Here is a 15850-nt window from a genome sequence, read left to right as displayed (position 1 = left end):
AGGTGCTCTGTGAATGACTTCCAGTTGAGCTAAACTGAGATGCATCATCTGAGGTGAATGCCCATTCCTGAGTGCTACATCTACTTCTGGTCTTTCCCTTGTTTCCAGTACAGCATGGGGCACAACTGATTTGTCTCCATGTCCTCAACAGCATCTCACCCCCAGAACCTTCTAGCTTTCTCAACCCAGTCTGCACCGTCTGTGTTCTGAACAGGCCAGAACTGAGAAGTACCTGTTCCAAACACAGCCTTTGAAAGTGCTTTGCAAACAGAAAGTGCTCAACAACTGACTTCAAAACAAGCAGAAGCAGGGGCAGTGCCCCACCTCAGTGCTCAGCTGGAGGCCTGGAGAAGGGTTTCTAGCACTCTGTTGAATTGCATTGCCGCCTGCTTCCATCAGAGGGTGGGGAATGTATCCTGGCTAGGAAGCTGACACTGAGCATGGTGGCCCACGCCTTTAATCCCAGCACTCAAGAGGCAGAGGCAGGTGGATCTCTGAGTTTGAGGCCAGCCTGGGCTACAGAGTGAGTTCAAGGACAGCCAGGGCTACACAGAGAAATCCTATCTCGAAAAACAAAAACAAAAAAGTAGAAGCAGCAGCTGGCCTGTACCTGTATAGAAGTTCCCAGCTCAACCATGTGCTCTCTGTTCCTCCCACAAATGCTGAAGTTCTAGAACCTTCTCTGGCTTCTAACAAAGCACAGTGGGGAGATGGACTTTTCCCCTAGACAGGGCAGACAGGGCAAGAGTGTGACTGTGCAGATAGGCAGTTTCTGTGAAGGGGCTTGAAGTATCTCTGCTGCTTTCTGCAAGGCAAGATTGCCATTGTGGTCTCTGATCCCTCTTCCAGAATGTCTATTCCAAGAACACTTGCAAAATGATGACTGGAGCCATCAGTGGTAAGTGACGCAGAACCACGAGGTCCTGCAAGACTGAGGGAGCAACAGTAAGTGACATCTCTCTGGCTTCATGGGACTTAGCCTGAGTTAGAGAAGGCTGCCCAGGTCTGATTTTGCCTCCTTCCTGTGGAGTCATTTCCAAGGTAAAGACAGATTTCAGAGGATCAGGTGTTTATCTGGCTCTTTGAATAAATCTTCTGTTTGTTTTGTGATGGTTGGCAGAAAATGTCAACTTATTTTTCTAGTAGAAGCAACAGACAGAGTGAATTCTCCTTTGCTTAAATCTAAATAGCACAGAGGATCCTAAGCCCCGAACCATGCTGTGAAGTGTTTGCCCCTGGCATTTTGTTTTGTTTTGTTTTGTTGGCTTATTGTAATCCAGCCGAAGAGACAGAAGTAACTCTGGCTGCCAGAATTACTGTATGAACAAATCACCCCCGGAGAAACTTCCAGAAGCTTGAGAAGAGCTTACAGCATGCTACCTCTATCAGGGATGATTGAGGCAGAATGGAACAGTCAAGCTCGGGGTGGGACAGGGAGGGGAGGGGATCGCACAGTGGAGGGACTTTGTCACTAGTCTACCAAGAAAGTCAGAGTAGGGAGGTGCTACATCAGGGCTGGGTCCCACGCCCAACCTGAAGTTGCCCTTCTCACAAGGGGGGGCTTTAATATTCTCATCAACAGACCAGAGGGGACACTGGGGACTTTGTGGAGAGTTCCAAATCTTATTAATGCTTTTGGAACTCAGGTCCAAGGCAGAATGATTCCACTTAGTCATGCTCTCTCTCTCCCACCTCAAATGCTAAAACTCTAGAATGTTCTCTAGCTACCTCTGCAAACTCTCACATAGGCTAGGTTTTTTTTTTTTTTTTTTTTTTTTTTTTTTTTTTTTTGCCTGAGCATCCTTCTTTCTCTGCTTAAATGCTGCATTAACCAAATATTCATAACTCATCTCTCTCCAACGTCCAATCAAACAATGTGTGGCTGTGTCCTTTGAACCTCACTGCAATCTAATGAGATGGGAAGGGCAGGTGTCACCGAGCCAAGTGCATGTGTTTTCCTACTATAGTAGTTAGCGAGTATTTGTAAGATGCAGGCATGTGGCAATACTATTAGAACCCTTCGAGAGACCGAGGGATGGGCTCAGGGACGATGGGCGCTTACTTAATATCTGGGATATGTGAAGTCCTGACCCAGAGTCCCACGTGGAACCCATTCGACCACGGCACAGTGATGATGGAGGAGCCTGAGCCCATCACCCCCAATCACAGGGCAGGGATGGGCCGAGCTTGGTTAGTTACTTGCTTTCTGCCTTTGTGCAAATAAGAATGCTGTTCCCCTGCTAACCCGTGGTATTCCACTCTGTTGTGCGGCTCAACGCAGGAGAACCCATCTGCCTGGCCAGTTTCAGCACTGCAGATTGTCATCTTTTAATGAGGCAAGAACAGATCCAAATAGAGTGGAGCCAGTGAGGTGGAATTAGGCTCATCCTACAGGAACTGTGCCAAGAACTCAACTGTCGCCATGATGGCCCTGCTTCCACCAAAGCACCCTTTGGAATCTGGGTCCAAGAAAAATTGCAAAGTACATAAATAACACGCCTGATAGATCTGTACTCGGAAATAAATGGCCTCATTCTAAATATGGAAAATCTTATTTATTCTTGCTTGCATCTGCTGCCTTCTCCTGCCACTAAGTACGTTATCCAAGGTGCCGGGAGCAGAATTTAATGGGGGGTTAAAAAAGAAATCAGAGAACATCAAGCCAGAAGGCAAATGCAGCTTTTACCTCACAAGGCTTGAAGCCTCTCATGCTAATCAGCACTGTGTTATTTGCATATTACACAGTGCTAGCGAGGCTCATTATCATCAGAGAGCCGCAAATTCTCACAAATCAACTCCCTGAGAGCGGGAGTCTGTTCTGCGCATGCCTAAGGCAACCACCAGGCGGCGGCATCTTTATCTTTCACTCCTGCGCTGAAGTTGTTTGGGTTTTCTTACAGAATTTTCACCTTCCAGGCCAGCCATGCTGTGCAGCAAATCCAAGGACACTTATGAGTCCCTTAATTTGCAGCCTCTTTTTTTCTCTTAAGGCACTGGCAGGTGTGGGGAAGTGGAGACAGACTGGAGACATACTCTACGATTGGAGACATCTTTAGTGAGACTTTTCCTGGAGCAGTATCTACAGGGCTGAAGCCCATGGCTTGGCCTCTATCTTCTTGCTTGTTTGAGATAGGGCCTCATGTAGCCCAGGATGGCCTCCAACTTACTATGGAGCAGAGAGTGACTTTGAGCTCCTGATCCTCTTGCCTCCACCTCCCAAGGGCTGGATTACAGCTCCATACCTGGTTATGTGCAGTGCTGTGAAGCAAGTCTACCAGGGCTTTCAAACTGAGCGACATCCCCAGTTCCATATTCTCAGGGGTCTATGTATCACCGGGGAGAATCAGAGACCTGTGAAAAGCTCACTGAAGAGCCACCCACCCACTAAATATGGCAGCCTGGCTACATACACTGCCTCATGAAATAGGGTCTGTCATCCTCCTACATGGGGAAGTGCCTTGAATTTCTAGTGATGCCAAAAGCAGGAGTGACACTGACAGCCTCCCATCAGGCCTGTCAAAGGTGTCTTTAAAGCAGGTACCAGATCCACTGAATTCCACACTGCTGGGGTCTCGGTGCATACAGACAGCTGTTGTTTACTGTGGGAAGCAGAGGCAACATGGAAGCCTGTGGCCGGACGTCTGGGTCCAGCAGACTGAAAGGTCCTATTACACGCTCTCCAATTCCCCTCTTGGTTCTCATTGTCCCTCATGGTGTGTTTTCCCGACTCAGTTTCACCTTCCCATGAAAAGAGTAGGTGTGGGAATCTCTGGAAGGGAGACAGTAAATTCATATCTCCGGTACCCTGAAGTCAAGTCGGCAAGATTCAAGAGAAGTCACGGAACTGGAGCCCTCAGTAGGATCCGTTTCCACCTGACCGCTGAGGGGTGCTGTGGGCTGCTTTGGGGGTACTGCTAGCTGCAGCTGACGACTGCCCCCCATCCCATTCATTTCTGCTTTATTCTTTCCAAATGTGCACAGCCATTCACAATGGCAGGTTCTGCCCTCTGTGTACCGCCAAAGGAAAGCTCAGCTTGGCTGCAGAGTGAGGGGCTCTGATGTGTCAAGTACTTTGCTGGAGCAGAGATCAAACCCTAGGGTTGCCTTGTGTCCCTAAGCTCCCAGTACCTTCTCCAGAGCACCCAAATGCCCAGGCCTGGAGAAAACTGGTGAGAATCTCTGACCATGTGAACAGAGCTGGGGCACCCAGTGGCCTTGTTGGAGGAAGCAAACCTTGCTTAACACAGCTGTGAGGTCCCCAAGATGGGGTGACATGGGGACAACCACTTTTTAAGCCAACTCCCACCCCCCCTTTTTTTTTTGAAGTCTCTGTATTAGGAGAAGCTTGTGTTGGGCCACACATCCCAGGGTCCTAGATCTGAATAAAAGACAGAGGAAGAGTTGGGAAAACATGTCCTGATCATCCCTCAACAGAAGGAACTATGGAGCGATTTACAAATCTTTTGGCAGACTACTTTGTGCATTGATGGATTGATGGTTGCCTGGCTTTCTAATTTTCCTTCTACAGTCTCAAGTCAGAATACATCATTTTTCCCCAAAGTGTCTATGTAATTGCGGATGCATGCTGTGCAGTTAGGGTGTGGCAAAATGCCATCTTGCTACATGAACTTCATAACTACAGGTGCAGGTGCTGTAGCACCGCTGTTTCCCATGGTAGGAATTGCAGCCAAGAGCTGTGGCTCTGGAGATGACAAAGGCCTGAACTACACCTGAGCAACAGACAGAAGTTGATACCTGTGGTTTGTCTTTGCTTCCTAATTGGGCTGATGGCCCATTGTCATTGCGGGAAGGGTTCTTGGATTCTCTTCTTCCCCCTTGCTCCTCCCCATTCACCAAGTATCATGTTGTTGAGCTCCAGTGGCCAACCAGAGGCTGGGGGCCTGACAGAGACTTGAAACACAATTCAGGATGAGGGCCACAGTAAGCACCTGTAGCATTGCCAGGGATGCATCTTGTTACCTGAATTTCTCACCCTTACTGGGCTGAGATACAGGAAATCTGCAGGGGAGCCACATAGTGACGGATAGGGTGTCACTTTTAATGGATGCTCTGTGTTCCAGAGAAGGGGTTCAAAGTGTGGTTCTGAGTAGACCCATAGAGACTGAGTCCCGGTGAGTAGAGGCATGGTGCTAGAACTCCATTCAGGGTGGCACAGAGTCCCAGCCCTTCATGGAGCAACACCTCCTAGAAATGTCTTCCGGCAACATCTACTTAAAATTCCAACATCTTTCAGGCTTGGTACCCACAGAGCTATTGGCTCTTCTTTTTAATGAACTGACTGCCAGATGTATTTATGTCTTCAGAAAGAGAGGGTAGGTCCTTCCTGTGGGGGCAGTCCAGCAGGTGACCGTGTGAGTCAGCAGGTGACTCAGGGAGGCAGAATTCTGCACCTGGCTGCCCAGCAACTCTTAGGAGAGCCATGTACTTTGTGCATGGCCCAGGTCTATCATGTCAGAGGACACTCCTGCCACCAGAGCCTCCAGAGATGCTCAGTGGAACTAGAGACAGCTGAACATTTCCTTCTAAAACCAAGAGGCAAGATGAGCATAGACTCCATCATCACACTGTGTGTCCCTGGCACTATTAGACAAGGAAAACATTAGAAATGGAAGTTTAGAGTTATAGAGTTCACTACAGTGAAACTTCTATATGAGAAAAAAGAAAGCCTCAAGAAGCAAACAGTGAACAGAATAATTAAGGCTAGTGTCCAGCTTATGAGCCTCCAACTATCAGATGTATCTACTGTAGATTTTAAATTTCACCATGCTACCCCAAGGTGCAGATGTATCTGTCTTATTCCCGCAACCAATGCATAATTTAAAAGCCTTAAAACTATGAACATTGAAAACACGTCATTTACCCAATGCTCTTGAGATTGAGTAATTAATTGTCAGCAAGGTTTTTCAAGCCTTAAGGGGACTTTGTCCTGTGTGCCCTCAGATTTCTCTTCTTTCATGAAGTCAAACAAGCCATCTATTTATGTTGAGTTAAAAATGATCAACAATCTTTCTAAAATGCTCAAAGCCTGTATCGACTTGTATCAAATGTAGAAGCAGCCCTGATTTCTAGAGCCAGAGGTTTACAGTTATCACATTTCTGTGCCACACAGCAGGTGCTGAGGCGAGGTCCTGCTTGTCATTGGGCATGATGCCTATGTTTCTTTCTGGCAGTTGGAAGGATGCTTGCTGGGTCACACCCACTATATTATAGTTGCCAAGGAAGAAGCTCACACAAGGTGTGTGAGGCATTTATATAGCTGTTCACCCAAGTTACTGAAAGCTAAAGATCTGGCTTGCCCCCAGGCTATTATCCCTGAATCATGAAGCAGAAAGTGATTTTGCAACAAGATACCAGAAACCCTAACCCCTCACCCCATGCCTTTCTGCAATTGTTCTGGGTGGGCCAATAGAGGATGAGTCATCTCCAACATCAGGGCACTACACCACCAGTGAACTGGGAGGGCAATGCAGCCCTCTTACCACACCCCCCCATATTCCCTACCCCCAGAACATTCCTGGATTCCTGCAGTTGCTGCACTCTGAGCCTGAACCACCTCTCCGGCACCTAAACTTTGTTAGTTCAAACTTCAAAGATGTGTGTGATCTGTTCTTGCTTAGGTCAGTTCTGCTGGACACGCCCCTCCTCTAGCTTGGCTCTGTTCGTACCTGTTCTAGAAGTCAGGGGAGAGAATGCTCAGTTACAAGTTATCATGGTCTTTCAGCTCTAAGATTCATAGGAAACTCCCAATTAGATCACCAGCTCCCTCCATAGCTTTTAGGCCAAACTCTCCTTATTGCCTCTTTTTGTATGATCCATGAGCTAAGAATTGGTGTGTGTGTGTGTGTGTGTGTGTGTGTGTGTGTGTGTGTGTGTGTGAATGAATGAATGGTGTGTGCATATGTGTATGTTCATATATGTGTAGGTACACATGTTCAGGTGTGTGTCTACAGGCACATGTGTGTATGTGGAGGCTTGAGATTAACATCTGTTGTCTTTCTTGACTGTTCTCTACATTACATATTGAGACATGGTCTTTCTGTGAATTGCAGCCCTCTAACTCAGCTAGTCTGGCCAGCTAGCTTGCTCACAGGACCTCCCACCTCCACCCCATCTCTGCTTCCCAAGTGCTGGGATCACAGACAGCCTCTATGCATGGCTGACATTTACACGGGTCCTCTGAGCCATCTCCCAAGTGAATTAACTCCCTAGTGTTGGTTTTTTGTTTTTTAATAGATGAAAAACAGGATGATGATTTAATAATGTAGGAGAATTACATGGAAGCAAATGTCATTGTCCATAAATAAAGATTTTTTTTGGCACTCAGCCACATCATTTGTTTTCTTGGGGTCTATGGCAGCTTGTTCACTGTAAAGACAGAATTGAGCACGGACAAGTCATCACCTGCCAAACTCAAGCAATTTATTATCTGTCCGCTTGCAGAAACAGCTGGCTCACTTGGGACAGATGTTCTCAGCTCCACACTAGCTCCCTTGCACTGTCATTCTTTGACTAAAGAAATCAATAGCCATGAGGCAATCTTTAAAGACAACTTGAATGAGATGAGAGCACTCTGTCATCACAGAGGAAGGGAGCAATGTTGCTGTGATCCAGAGGAAAGAGTGACATGCAAGAAAATAAGTCAGTGTCACTGAAGACACACCCACATTTCAGTTTTGGAGCCGTGGAAGTGACAGGATAGAAAGGCAAGAAGAGAGGTGATGTGGGGGAGGGGTTGACAGGACGTGGGGCCAGAGAGGAGGCATCAGCACAGGACAGCTGAACAGTGACGAGGAGGACCCTGGTTGTCCTGGCTCTGGACATGGCTGCCGCATTTTATGCTGTGTCCTGATTCTGATTCCCTGTCTTCGTCCATTGCTCTTAGGCTGACTTGTGTAAAACCAGACATGTGACTCTGGCTGGCACTGTATCAGAGGAAGCAGAGGAGCAGAGAAGCACCATCTCACTCCATACCCTGTCACGGCAGAACGCGTCTCTACCGCATGGCTCTCATCTTTTCCTCTGCACCTCCACAAGAGACAGTCCCCATGCTGTCAGCTGCCAGGGACGCTGTATGGAATTGGAGACGAGAGCCAGGCAGTGAAAATAGTCTTCCGGTCACATTACATCCTAGCTGCAGTAAGCCTCTTGCTTAAATCGTGGCTAATCCATTTTTCCTTTGCTCTGCTGTACGGCACCTCAGAGGGCAGAAAATTTGGTGAGTGCTGATTACATTTAGATATTTCCATCATTAATTTTCCTTCCACAACCTCCTCTAGACACCACAGGTAGAGCCAATATGGTGTTCAAAATATTGAATTTCTACAACTGATCACAAGGAACTTTGGGCTCCCAAAGATAGCAGCTGTCAGTGACTAAGAAGCAGTCTAGCAGGACAGGTCCAAACCAGGGAGAGAGTTCCAAATCAGCCTCAGCCTCTCTGTAGCTGCTGTCAGTGGGGAGAGGGCGCCTATGGCCAGACAGGCTCCCTCCCTCTACACTGCTTCCCAGAGAACTGCAGAAGACACAGCAGAGCACACACTGTCCCAGCATCCCTTCCATCTGGTCACTGCTGGTCAGGAACCACCATGGTCTTCAGGACATGTTGGGGGGCGGTGGCAGCAGGCACAGCTACTCAAGAGCCATAGTGAGCCTGGCCCTGCCACACCCACACGGGCAACATTGCCCTGCCAAATAGTTTCTCTTGATCTGATCCCATGTTCTAAGCACCTTATCCCTGTGGAATAGTAAGGTTAAAGGTCAGCCCTGGAATGTCATCCATACCAAACCTGACTGAAAAAAAAAATCTAGGTAAATATCCTCCAGGCCACTTTCTCAGGTCCTAGCGATGTCAGCCTTCTTATGGCTTCAGGCTGTGTTCTGTGAACAGTTTCTCAAGTTCATAGTCCCTTGGTCTCTCTCCATCCTTTCATATGAATTGGGATGAGAGTTCCTAGTCCTCTACACAAGGAGAGAGGGGCCATTCTCAGGTGACTCCAGGGCATCTGACTCTCATCAGAAATGACCATTGTATGAGAGCAGCATGCCTTTGAGCACCCATGCTAGGTTTGGGTCCTATACACTGCTGCTTAGCAGGAGAGGAATAGACAGTTGGTTCATCACTTAATAGGAACATTTAGGGACTTAAATTCTTGTTATTAGAAAACTACCAGCAACAATTCTATGTTGGTCCTCACTAGCTCATGTACTTGATAGGGATGAAAATGAGCTGACAGTACTTTATAAATAAAGGGTAGCAACCAGCTCTGTAACCATGGCAACAAAAAACCTTTGTAAAAATTTGGATAATTACAACTCTGCTCAAATGCTCCCACATTGGGAGCATGTTGAATTACTAAGCCTTGCTCAAAGCATGGATTCTTCATGGAACATTCCTTCACAGTCGTCAGAACATTCTAGTAACACCTTAAATTCAGTTATGGAGAACCAAGTTCAGTAAAACTTAAAGCTGCCAATACTATCAAGTTGTCTTTTTCTTTCTATTAAACTGTAATTCCACAATGCTACATGACATTTCCTCGCAGGACAGAAGATGCCTATTTTGTTCATAAAAACTAGTCTCTGGTCCATACAAGCCCTGGAAAGTTACCCAGAAGATGGTGTGGGGTACACAACCAGCCCTGAGCCGGGGTTTTGCCTGGTAGCTACTGGCAGGAGATCTTTCTGCTCAAGGGATGGAGATTCCCAGCAGCCTCCAGGCTTCCTACTTATCTCTCTCTCTGTCTCCAGCACTCTGAAGTGTTCAATATGTCTGAGGCTCTTTTTGGGAAACAAAAATCAATGTGGTGTCTTGCTGCCAATAACTGCAGACTACAGTATGCTTCTCGCTTACTGTGTCTTAGCTGCTTCTCAGAACTAACCCTTCCAGGCAAGCAGGGCCCTCGGCAAATGTTCTGAGTATGATTTCTCCCATCTACTCCCTGCCCGCTCTGAAGCAAGAGCCTGGAAATAAAACAGTTAAGTCACTGATTAGGCCAAGGCAATCTTCTAAGTTTATTCTCCTGTTATTAAAAAAAAGGACACAGTGTCCCCCAGGGCTCCCAGGTTCCCAGTTTCAGAAGTCTGAGCATCAGCATATAGAACCATCCAGGGAACAAGGGTAAGCAGATTAAGCTGCCCCATCACTGAGAGATTGATTTGAAATATTTGAGCTTCTGTTAACATAGCTACATGATTTCTTGTAAATGCCTTGAAGAAAATAAAGAATCTTTTCAATGGATTTGCTAAGGTTAAGCTTAACTTGAATGGCAAAGCAATGAATTTTTTATTTTTTTGAGATACCGAGAAAGATGTTTTAAACCTCCTGGCTATGGATGTTATTAAGGAGATTAGTTACAGAGTGAGCCGAGGCTCTTGCAGCAAGACCCAAGGCCCTTCTCTACGGGGCTCTCAAGGAGCTTAGCTTGCACCAGCCTCCCATGAAATTCAAGACAGACAGTTTCTAAACTGTGGCAAATCCTGCCTGGATGCTTCCATCTCTCTCTTTCTCTCCCTCCTTAAAAAAAATATATTGCCCTAGTTCACCCTAATTGTCATCTTGACACAACTTAGAGTCATCTGAGAGGGGAGCCTCAGCTAAGGACTCGCCCACATCAGACTGGGCTGTGGGCATGTCTGTGGGGGATTATCTTGATTCATGTAGGAGTGCCCAGCCCACTGTGGGAGGTACCATTCCCTAGGTAGGTACCTTTCCCTGGGGCATATAAGAAAGCTACCACAGGCAGCAAGCAAGCCAGCAAGCAGTGTTCCTCCATGGATTCTACTTCAGATTCCTGCTTGAGTTCTTGCCCTGACTTTCCTCAGCAATGGGCTGTGACCTGCGAGCAATAAACCTTCACTTCCCTAAGTTGCTTTGGGTCAGAATGAAACTAGAACAGATAATATGTTCTTTCCTTTGCATTAAAATACTAGTGACTAAGTTAAACAATAATTAATACAGCCACTGTTAGTGTAACAGGATGTGTGTGTGTGTGTGTGTGTGTGTGTGTGTGTGTGTGTGTGTGTGTGTAAAGATCCTCTAGTGCCTGCCATTTGCAATGTTCTGGTCACAACTCACATTGGATCCCTCCAATGTGTTATCTGAGCATGTTGAGTTCTTAAAGGTGAAATAGCTCTACAAGGTCATGATGGACCTCACATGTGACCCTGTAACCCCATTTGCTACTAACCTTGCTACTAACCACTCTCCAGCAAGATAGATAGCAGGCCCAATCAAGATTTGGAAGGCATCACGTATAGGCAAGAGGTGGGCATGTGTACCCATTTACCATGCAGAAAATTCTCACTCAATATCTGCACAGTAAAATAACCAAAGAAATCTTAAAAATATGTCATGATCTTTTAAGTAAGTTTATGATTTGGGGATGCTTTCCTGACTGTCATCATAGCCTGGACATGCCTAGTAAAGCCTCTCACAGAGCAGGCACTAACAGGGCTTGGTTTTCTGGTGATTTCTCAAAGGCTTTTTGGTTGTCTCTTGGGGCACAGGACTACAGGGTCCTCTCTCTTGGTGATTTTATCTGGTATGTGAGATGATCTCTCTTGTCGATTGCTGGGCACACATGGGCCTGCACCCAGTGCAGAAATACAGCCCCTCTAGAGTAATCTGGATGGAGCTGGGGAGAGCTTGGGTTGCTGTTCCCAGGGCCATTTCTGGACAGAGCAAGCCTGGACACTAGCCAGCCCACATCTGTTTCACTCCATCAGCTCCCTCAGGAATGGCCTAGGGTGTCATGTGAAACTAAGGCTCAGAGTTGACTGCCCTGGATCTCAGAGGGCAACCTGGGAACTGGGTTCTTAAGAGTGATCTGAACTCCAACTAGCACTGGGCTCTAAGGAGACTGGCTGGAGAGCCTCCTTGCCTGCGTGTGGCAGTTTCAGCTTGTCTGTCAGACAGAAGCAAGAGCTACTGGGATCTCCAGAAGAGAGTGCTGTGGAGAGGGGGGGCATTGACCATAAAGGGGCCCAGGGGACTCTGGGATGATAGAAAAATACCATATTCTGATTGGGGTACATGGCGCATCTGGCCGTGCTTGCAATCTGCTGAAACTTGAGGTTTCAGTGAGCTGTGATGGGAAGTATATTGCCCCTCCACACCATATGCTCCCTTCGGCATAAGTCCAGGCCTAAGAAATGCACAGCTCCAGGAGGAACTGGTACCAGCCCTCATGAAGCAAGAGCATCCCTGATCCTTCCCAACCCAACTGAGGGTACTGTGTCACACCAAGACAACTAAAACATCTGACCTCTCCCAGATGCAGACAGGCTTCTTAACCCTTGGAGCGGGTAGAGGGACACACACATTGGTCCTGGGAGCACTCAGACAATTTCCCCATGAAGCAACTCTGCTTTTATAGAAGCACCAGTGGGTTCAGCGAAGGCCCTTATATCTGCTCCCTGTGAATCCTTCCTCACCTGTGAATCCCCCATTCCTGACCACGCGTGAGTCCCCGCACCTGCCACCCATGAATGCTGACTTGGTGTTCCCTGGAGCTCAATGGCCTTCAGGAAACTGAAGTTTAATTTATAACTAAGTCGAAGAGAAAAGGAGGCTAGTTCAGAGGTGGCATCCAGCACTGCAGCAGCTGCTCTGTGGGGAAATACTCTGCATCTTTACCCCTCAGGTCTTACCTTCATACAGCCAGTCACTGAGGCCGTTGTAGACCACACCCTCCTTCCCTGTAGAGACCACGCGGATTGCCTGCTTCCCAACATGTGCGCAGTAGTAGATGTTGTTCTCAAAGATAAATATCTGATTTGGAAAGAAGAGACAATAGCAGAAGTAAGCAGGGAGTGGGCTTAGGTGTTCTTAAGTTTGAAACTGCCCGGCGTTTGTTCACCTGCTGTGTGTATCTGATTGAATAAAGGTGGCCATGGAATCGTTTGTGGTTGATTTCCCTGCAACATAACCCACATTTAGGGATTGATCAGACACTCAAACTCTGCAGAGCTTGACCAGTGTCACTATCGTTTGTCAATTTAACATCTGTGTCGTCATGATTGGATCGTTTGTGGCTTGATACTCCTGAGTACTGGAACAGTGGTACTTGGAATTGATAGTTCAGCACCGTGGTTTTTCCTGGTGGTTAAATTGTAGGCCATGGGGGCTGGAGATCTAGCTCTACATCTTTCTGCTTTCACAGGGAGTTGGGATGGCTAGTACCTGTCTGAACTTGTCATGTGTCCAGATGGTGGTAGGTCGGTACCATTATGTGACAATAGTACTCACAATGTTTTGAGGAGTTCAGATCTTGGCAAGGGCTAACCTGGGGTGGAGATGTGGGGAATCTGGGAAGTCATGGATTATCCGGCCCAGGTCAGGGCAGGACAGGCTTCCTTAAAAGAGGAAGGGCAGTTGTACTGGTTACTTCAAAATTCACAGTTCATTGTCACCAAGTACTTTCACACCATCATACTGTCCACCCATGGAATGTTTCCATCTCCAGCTGACAGTCTGACCCATGAAGGACAGCCCCTGTCACCTCTCCGCAGACCCTGGCACCTAGCACTGTGCTCCGACAGTCTGTGAACTGTTCACTTGAGACTGCTCATGTACCAGGCAGTGTCTGTCTTTCCGTGGCTGGTGTACTTCACGGAGCACAATGTCTTCAAGGGTCATCTACGTTACAGCACATGCTGAAATGCTGAACAAGAGGTTTTCAGCTGAGACCTGAACACATGGGATCAGGAGGGACCGACAAGCTGGGGGTGGGGTGGGGTGGGATGACAGTGCAGAGAGAGACCAGATCTGGAGTCGGCAAAGCAGGTGGAGAAATGGGGGCAAGATTCTTGGGAGCAGAGGACTGATAAAGAAGGGAGCCAGTTTCTGAGGATCTGCAGGAGGAGACTGGCAGTCACTGAGAGCTGCTGACTGATGTCTGGGTAGGGGGCCACACATTCAGATGCAGGCCTGCTGAGGGTGAGTCCAGTGTCTGTATGTTCAGAGAAGAGGGACAAGAGTCTGACAGGATGACTGTAGTCACCACAGATGTGACCACACAGGGGGAGGAGATGGAGCAGCAGGTAGCAAACAGTAGCCCTGGCACAAGTGAGCTGAGGTCTGGGATGATGGGGAGCGGCAAGGTTTTCTTTGGCCGCAGACTGATGGCAACGTACTAATAGAACTGTATTGTGGCACAAAATAGAGTCTGGCCCCGGGTGCATCACTGGCTTCCTAGGGGAGGGGACAGAGTTGGTCCATGAGGTGGTTCTCAGAAGGCAACACATAATAGATGGCACTGGGGAGCTTGAAAAAAAAATCCCTACTGCTCAGATCATCAGTCCAGCCAGAGGCTCTGGAGCGGGACCCAGGCAGTAGTATTTTGAAGTACATCCTGGTGACTTTGATGTGCAGTCAAATTCAAGGTTCAGTGGCCTAGGGACTAGCCCAGCTCCCAAGCTGCCACACTGAGTTAGCCCATCTACAGAGCCCCAGGCAGCTCCACCCAAGCCTCAAGCAGCTGGATCTGAACTTCACAGTATGCAGACCACACCAGCTAGAGAACGGATCAGGAAATAAAGCCAGTTTTGTTTGCTGTTTGTTTTTGTTTAAAGAAATTCTAGAAAAAAAATATTGAGAGTAGGTATTTTGCTTAATACAGAAAAGCAAAAACATGGACTATTTTGTACTTTCTTTGTTTATAGTATTGGAAATTGAACACAGTGTCTTGCCTGAGTTCTACCCTCCAGCTTTCCTTTTAACTTTTTTATTTTACTTTATTTTATTTTTATTTATTACTCTCCAGGATGACCTTGAACTTGGGATCCTCTTGCTTCAGCTCCCTGAGTGGCTGGGATGACAGGCTTGCACCTCCAGGCCTGTGAATGTTTTATGTGGAAATACAGCATGGTGGCTCTGGAAGCTTCTTTAGGCTCTGGTTTTCAGTGTAGGCTTCCCGCTTTCTAACGTGCTGCTCACTTCAACCTGAAGCAAGCTGGAAACCTTCCAGAAGCAAGGACACAGCCTAATTTAATTTAAGCACCTGTTCTTACGGGATTGCCTACGATGAACCCCTAAATTTGAGCTCCTTTTACGCACTCAGCTGGCAGTGGCTTTTTGAATCAAGTCAGGCTGTAGCCAATTAGTATTTTGCATAAATAAAATGTGCAGTGATGGGTATTAAGGCCTTTTCTGCCTTGGCTTTCAGGAGTAGGCTGCAGAGGGGGGTGCTCAGCTGAGCATTCTTCACATTTGCTGCTCTGCATTCCGGTGATGATGTCAGGTAGGGGAGGTAAGACATTGCCTGTGCTGTCTGTGGGTCTGTGGTGCTGGGCATAGGACAGTGAAGTGCTGGGGTGTAGCTCCTGGCCCATCAGCGTTGCGATACTGGCTTCTTATTCTTTACCCATTTGGTACACAGCATGCAGAGGGTTCAGGCTTTTACTCTTCCAAGTGCATATGGCAGGGGCTGACAATGTTCCCGAAGACCTGGGCATACGTGTCTCAATCCCTCTACCTAGCCCACATTAGCCTCTCAGCCTTGGCCTGCTACATCACTCATATTCCCTGATCTAACACAGAACGTGGCCTTCTATACCCTAGCTCACCTCAGATTCCAGCCCCAGTAGTCTTTACCAAAGGACCATTCATGCCTTTGGGTTCCATTTCCTGTCACTTCAGAATACAGTTTACCATCTGGTAGTGAAGGACCTCCATGACTAAAGTCTGTGTGGCTGTCTCCTTCTTCCCTGCAGGCCGGGCTGACGACAGGGGAGCCAGGGCTGTCAGTGGCCTGTGGCAGCTCCAACTCAAAGCGAGAACCCAGTTCCACATGGCTCAGGGTGCTCTGGGCTATGGTAGTGGACACCAAGT

The 15850-nt window shown here is 47.6% G+C and overlaps 1 protein-coding gene across 4 annotated transcripts in view; it reads right to left on the bottom strand.

Moving 5' to 3' along the window:
• The window catches only part of Dpp6 (dipeptidyl peptidase like 6), a 790869-nt gene that overhangs the window by 106331 nt on the left and 668688 nt on the right, over window positions 1-15850 (bottom strand). For all 4 annotated transcript variants that reach the window (XM_042273279.2, XM_042273275.2, XM_042273278.2 and 1 more), the window contains exon 8: window positions 12670-12790. In XM_042273279.2, coding sequence (XP_042129213.1) covers window positions 12670-12790 — 121 coding nt within the window. The remainder of the gene's footprint in view (window positions 1-12669; window positions 12791-15850) is intronic.

Source organism: Peromyscus maniculatus, chromosome 3 (assembly GCF_049852395.1).
Source record: "Peromyscus maniculatus bairdii isolate BWxNUB_F1_BW_parent chromosome 3, HU_Pman_BW_mat_3.1, whole genome shotgun sequence".
Classification (NCBI taxonomy): domain Eukaryota; kingdom Metazoa; phylum Chordata; class Mammalia; order Rodentia; family Cricetidae; genus Peromyscus; species Peromyscus maniculatus.
Note: the sequence above shows the minus strand (reverse complement) of the source record. Positions and strands in the feature narration are given on the sequence as shown.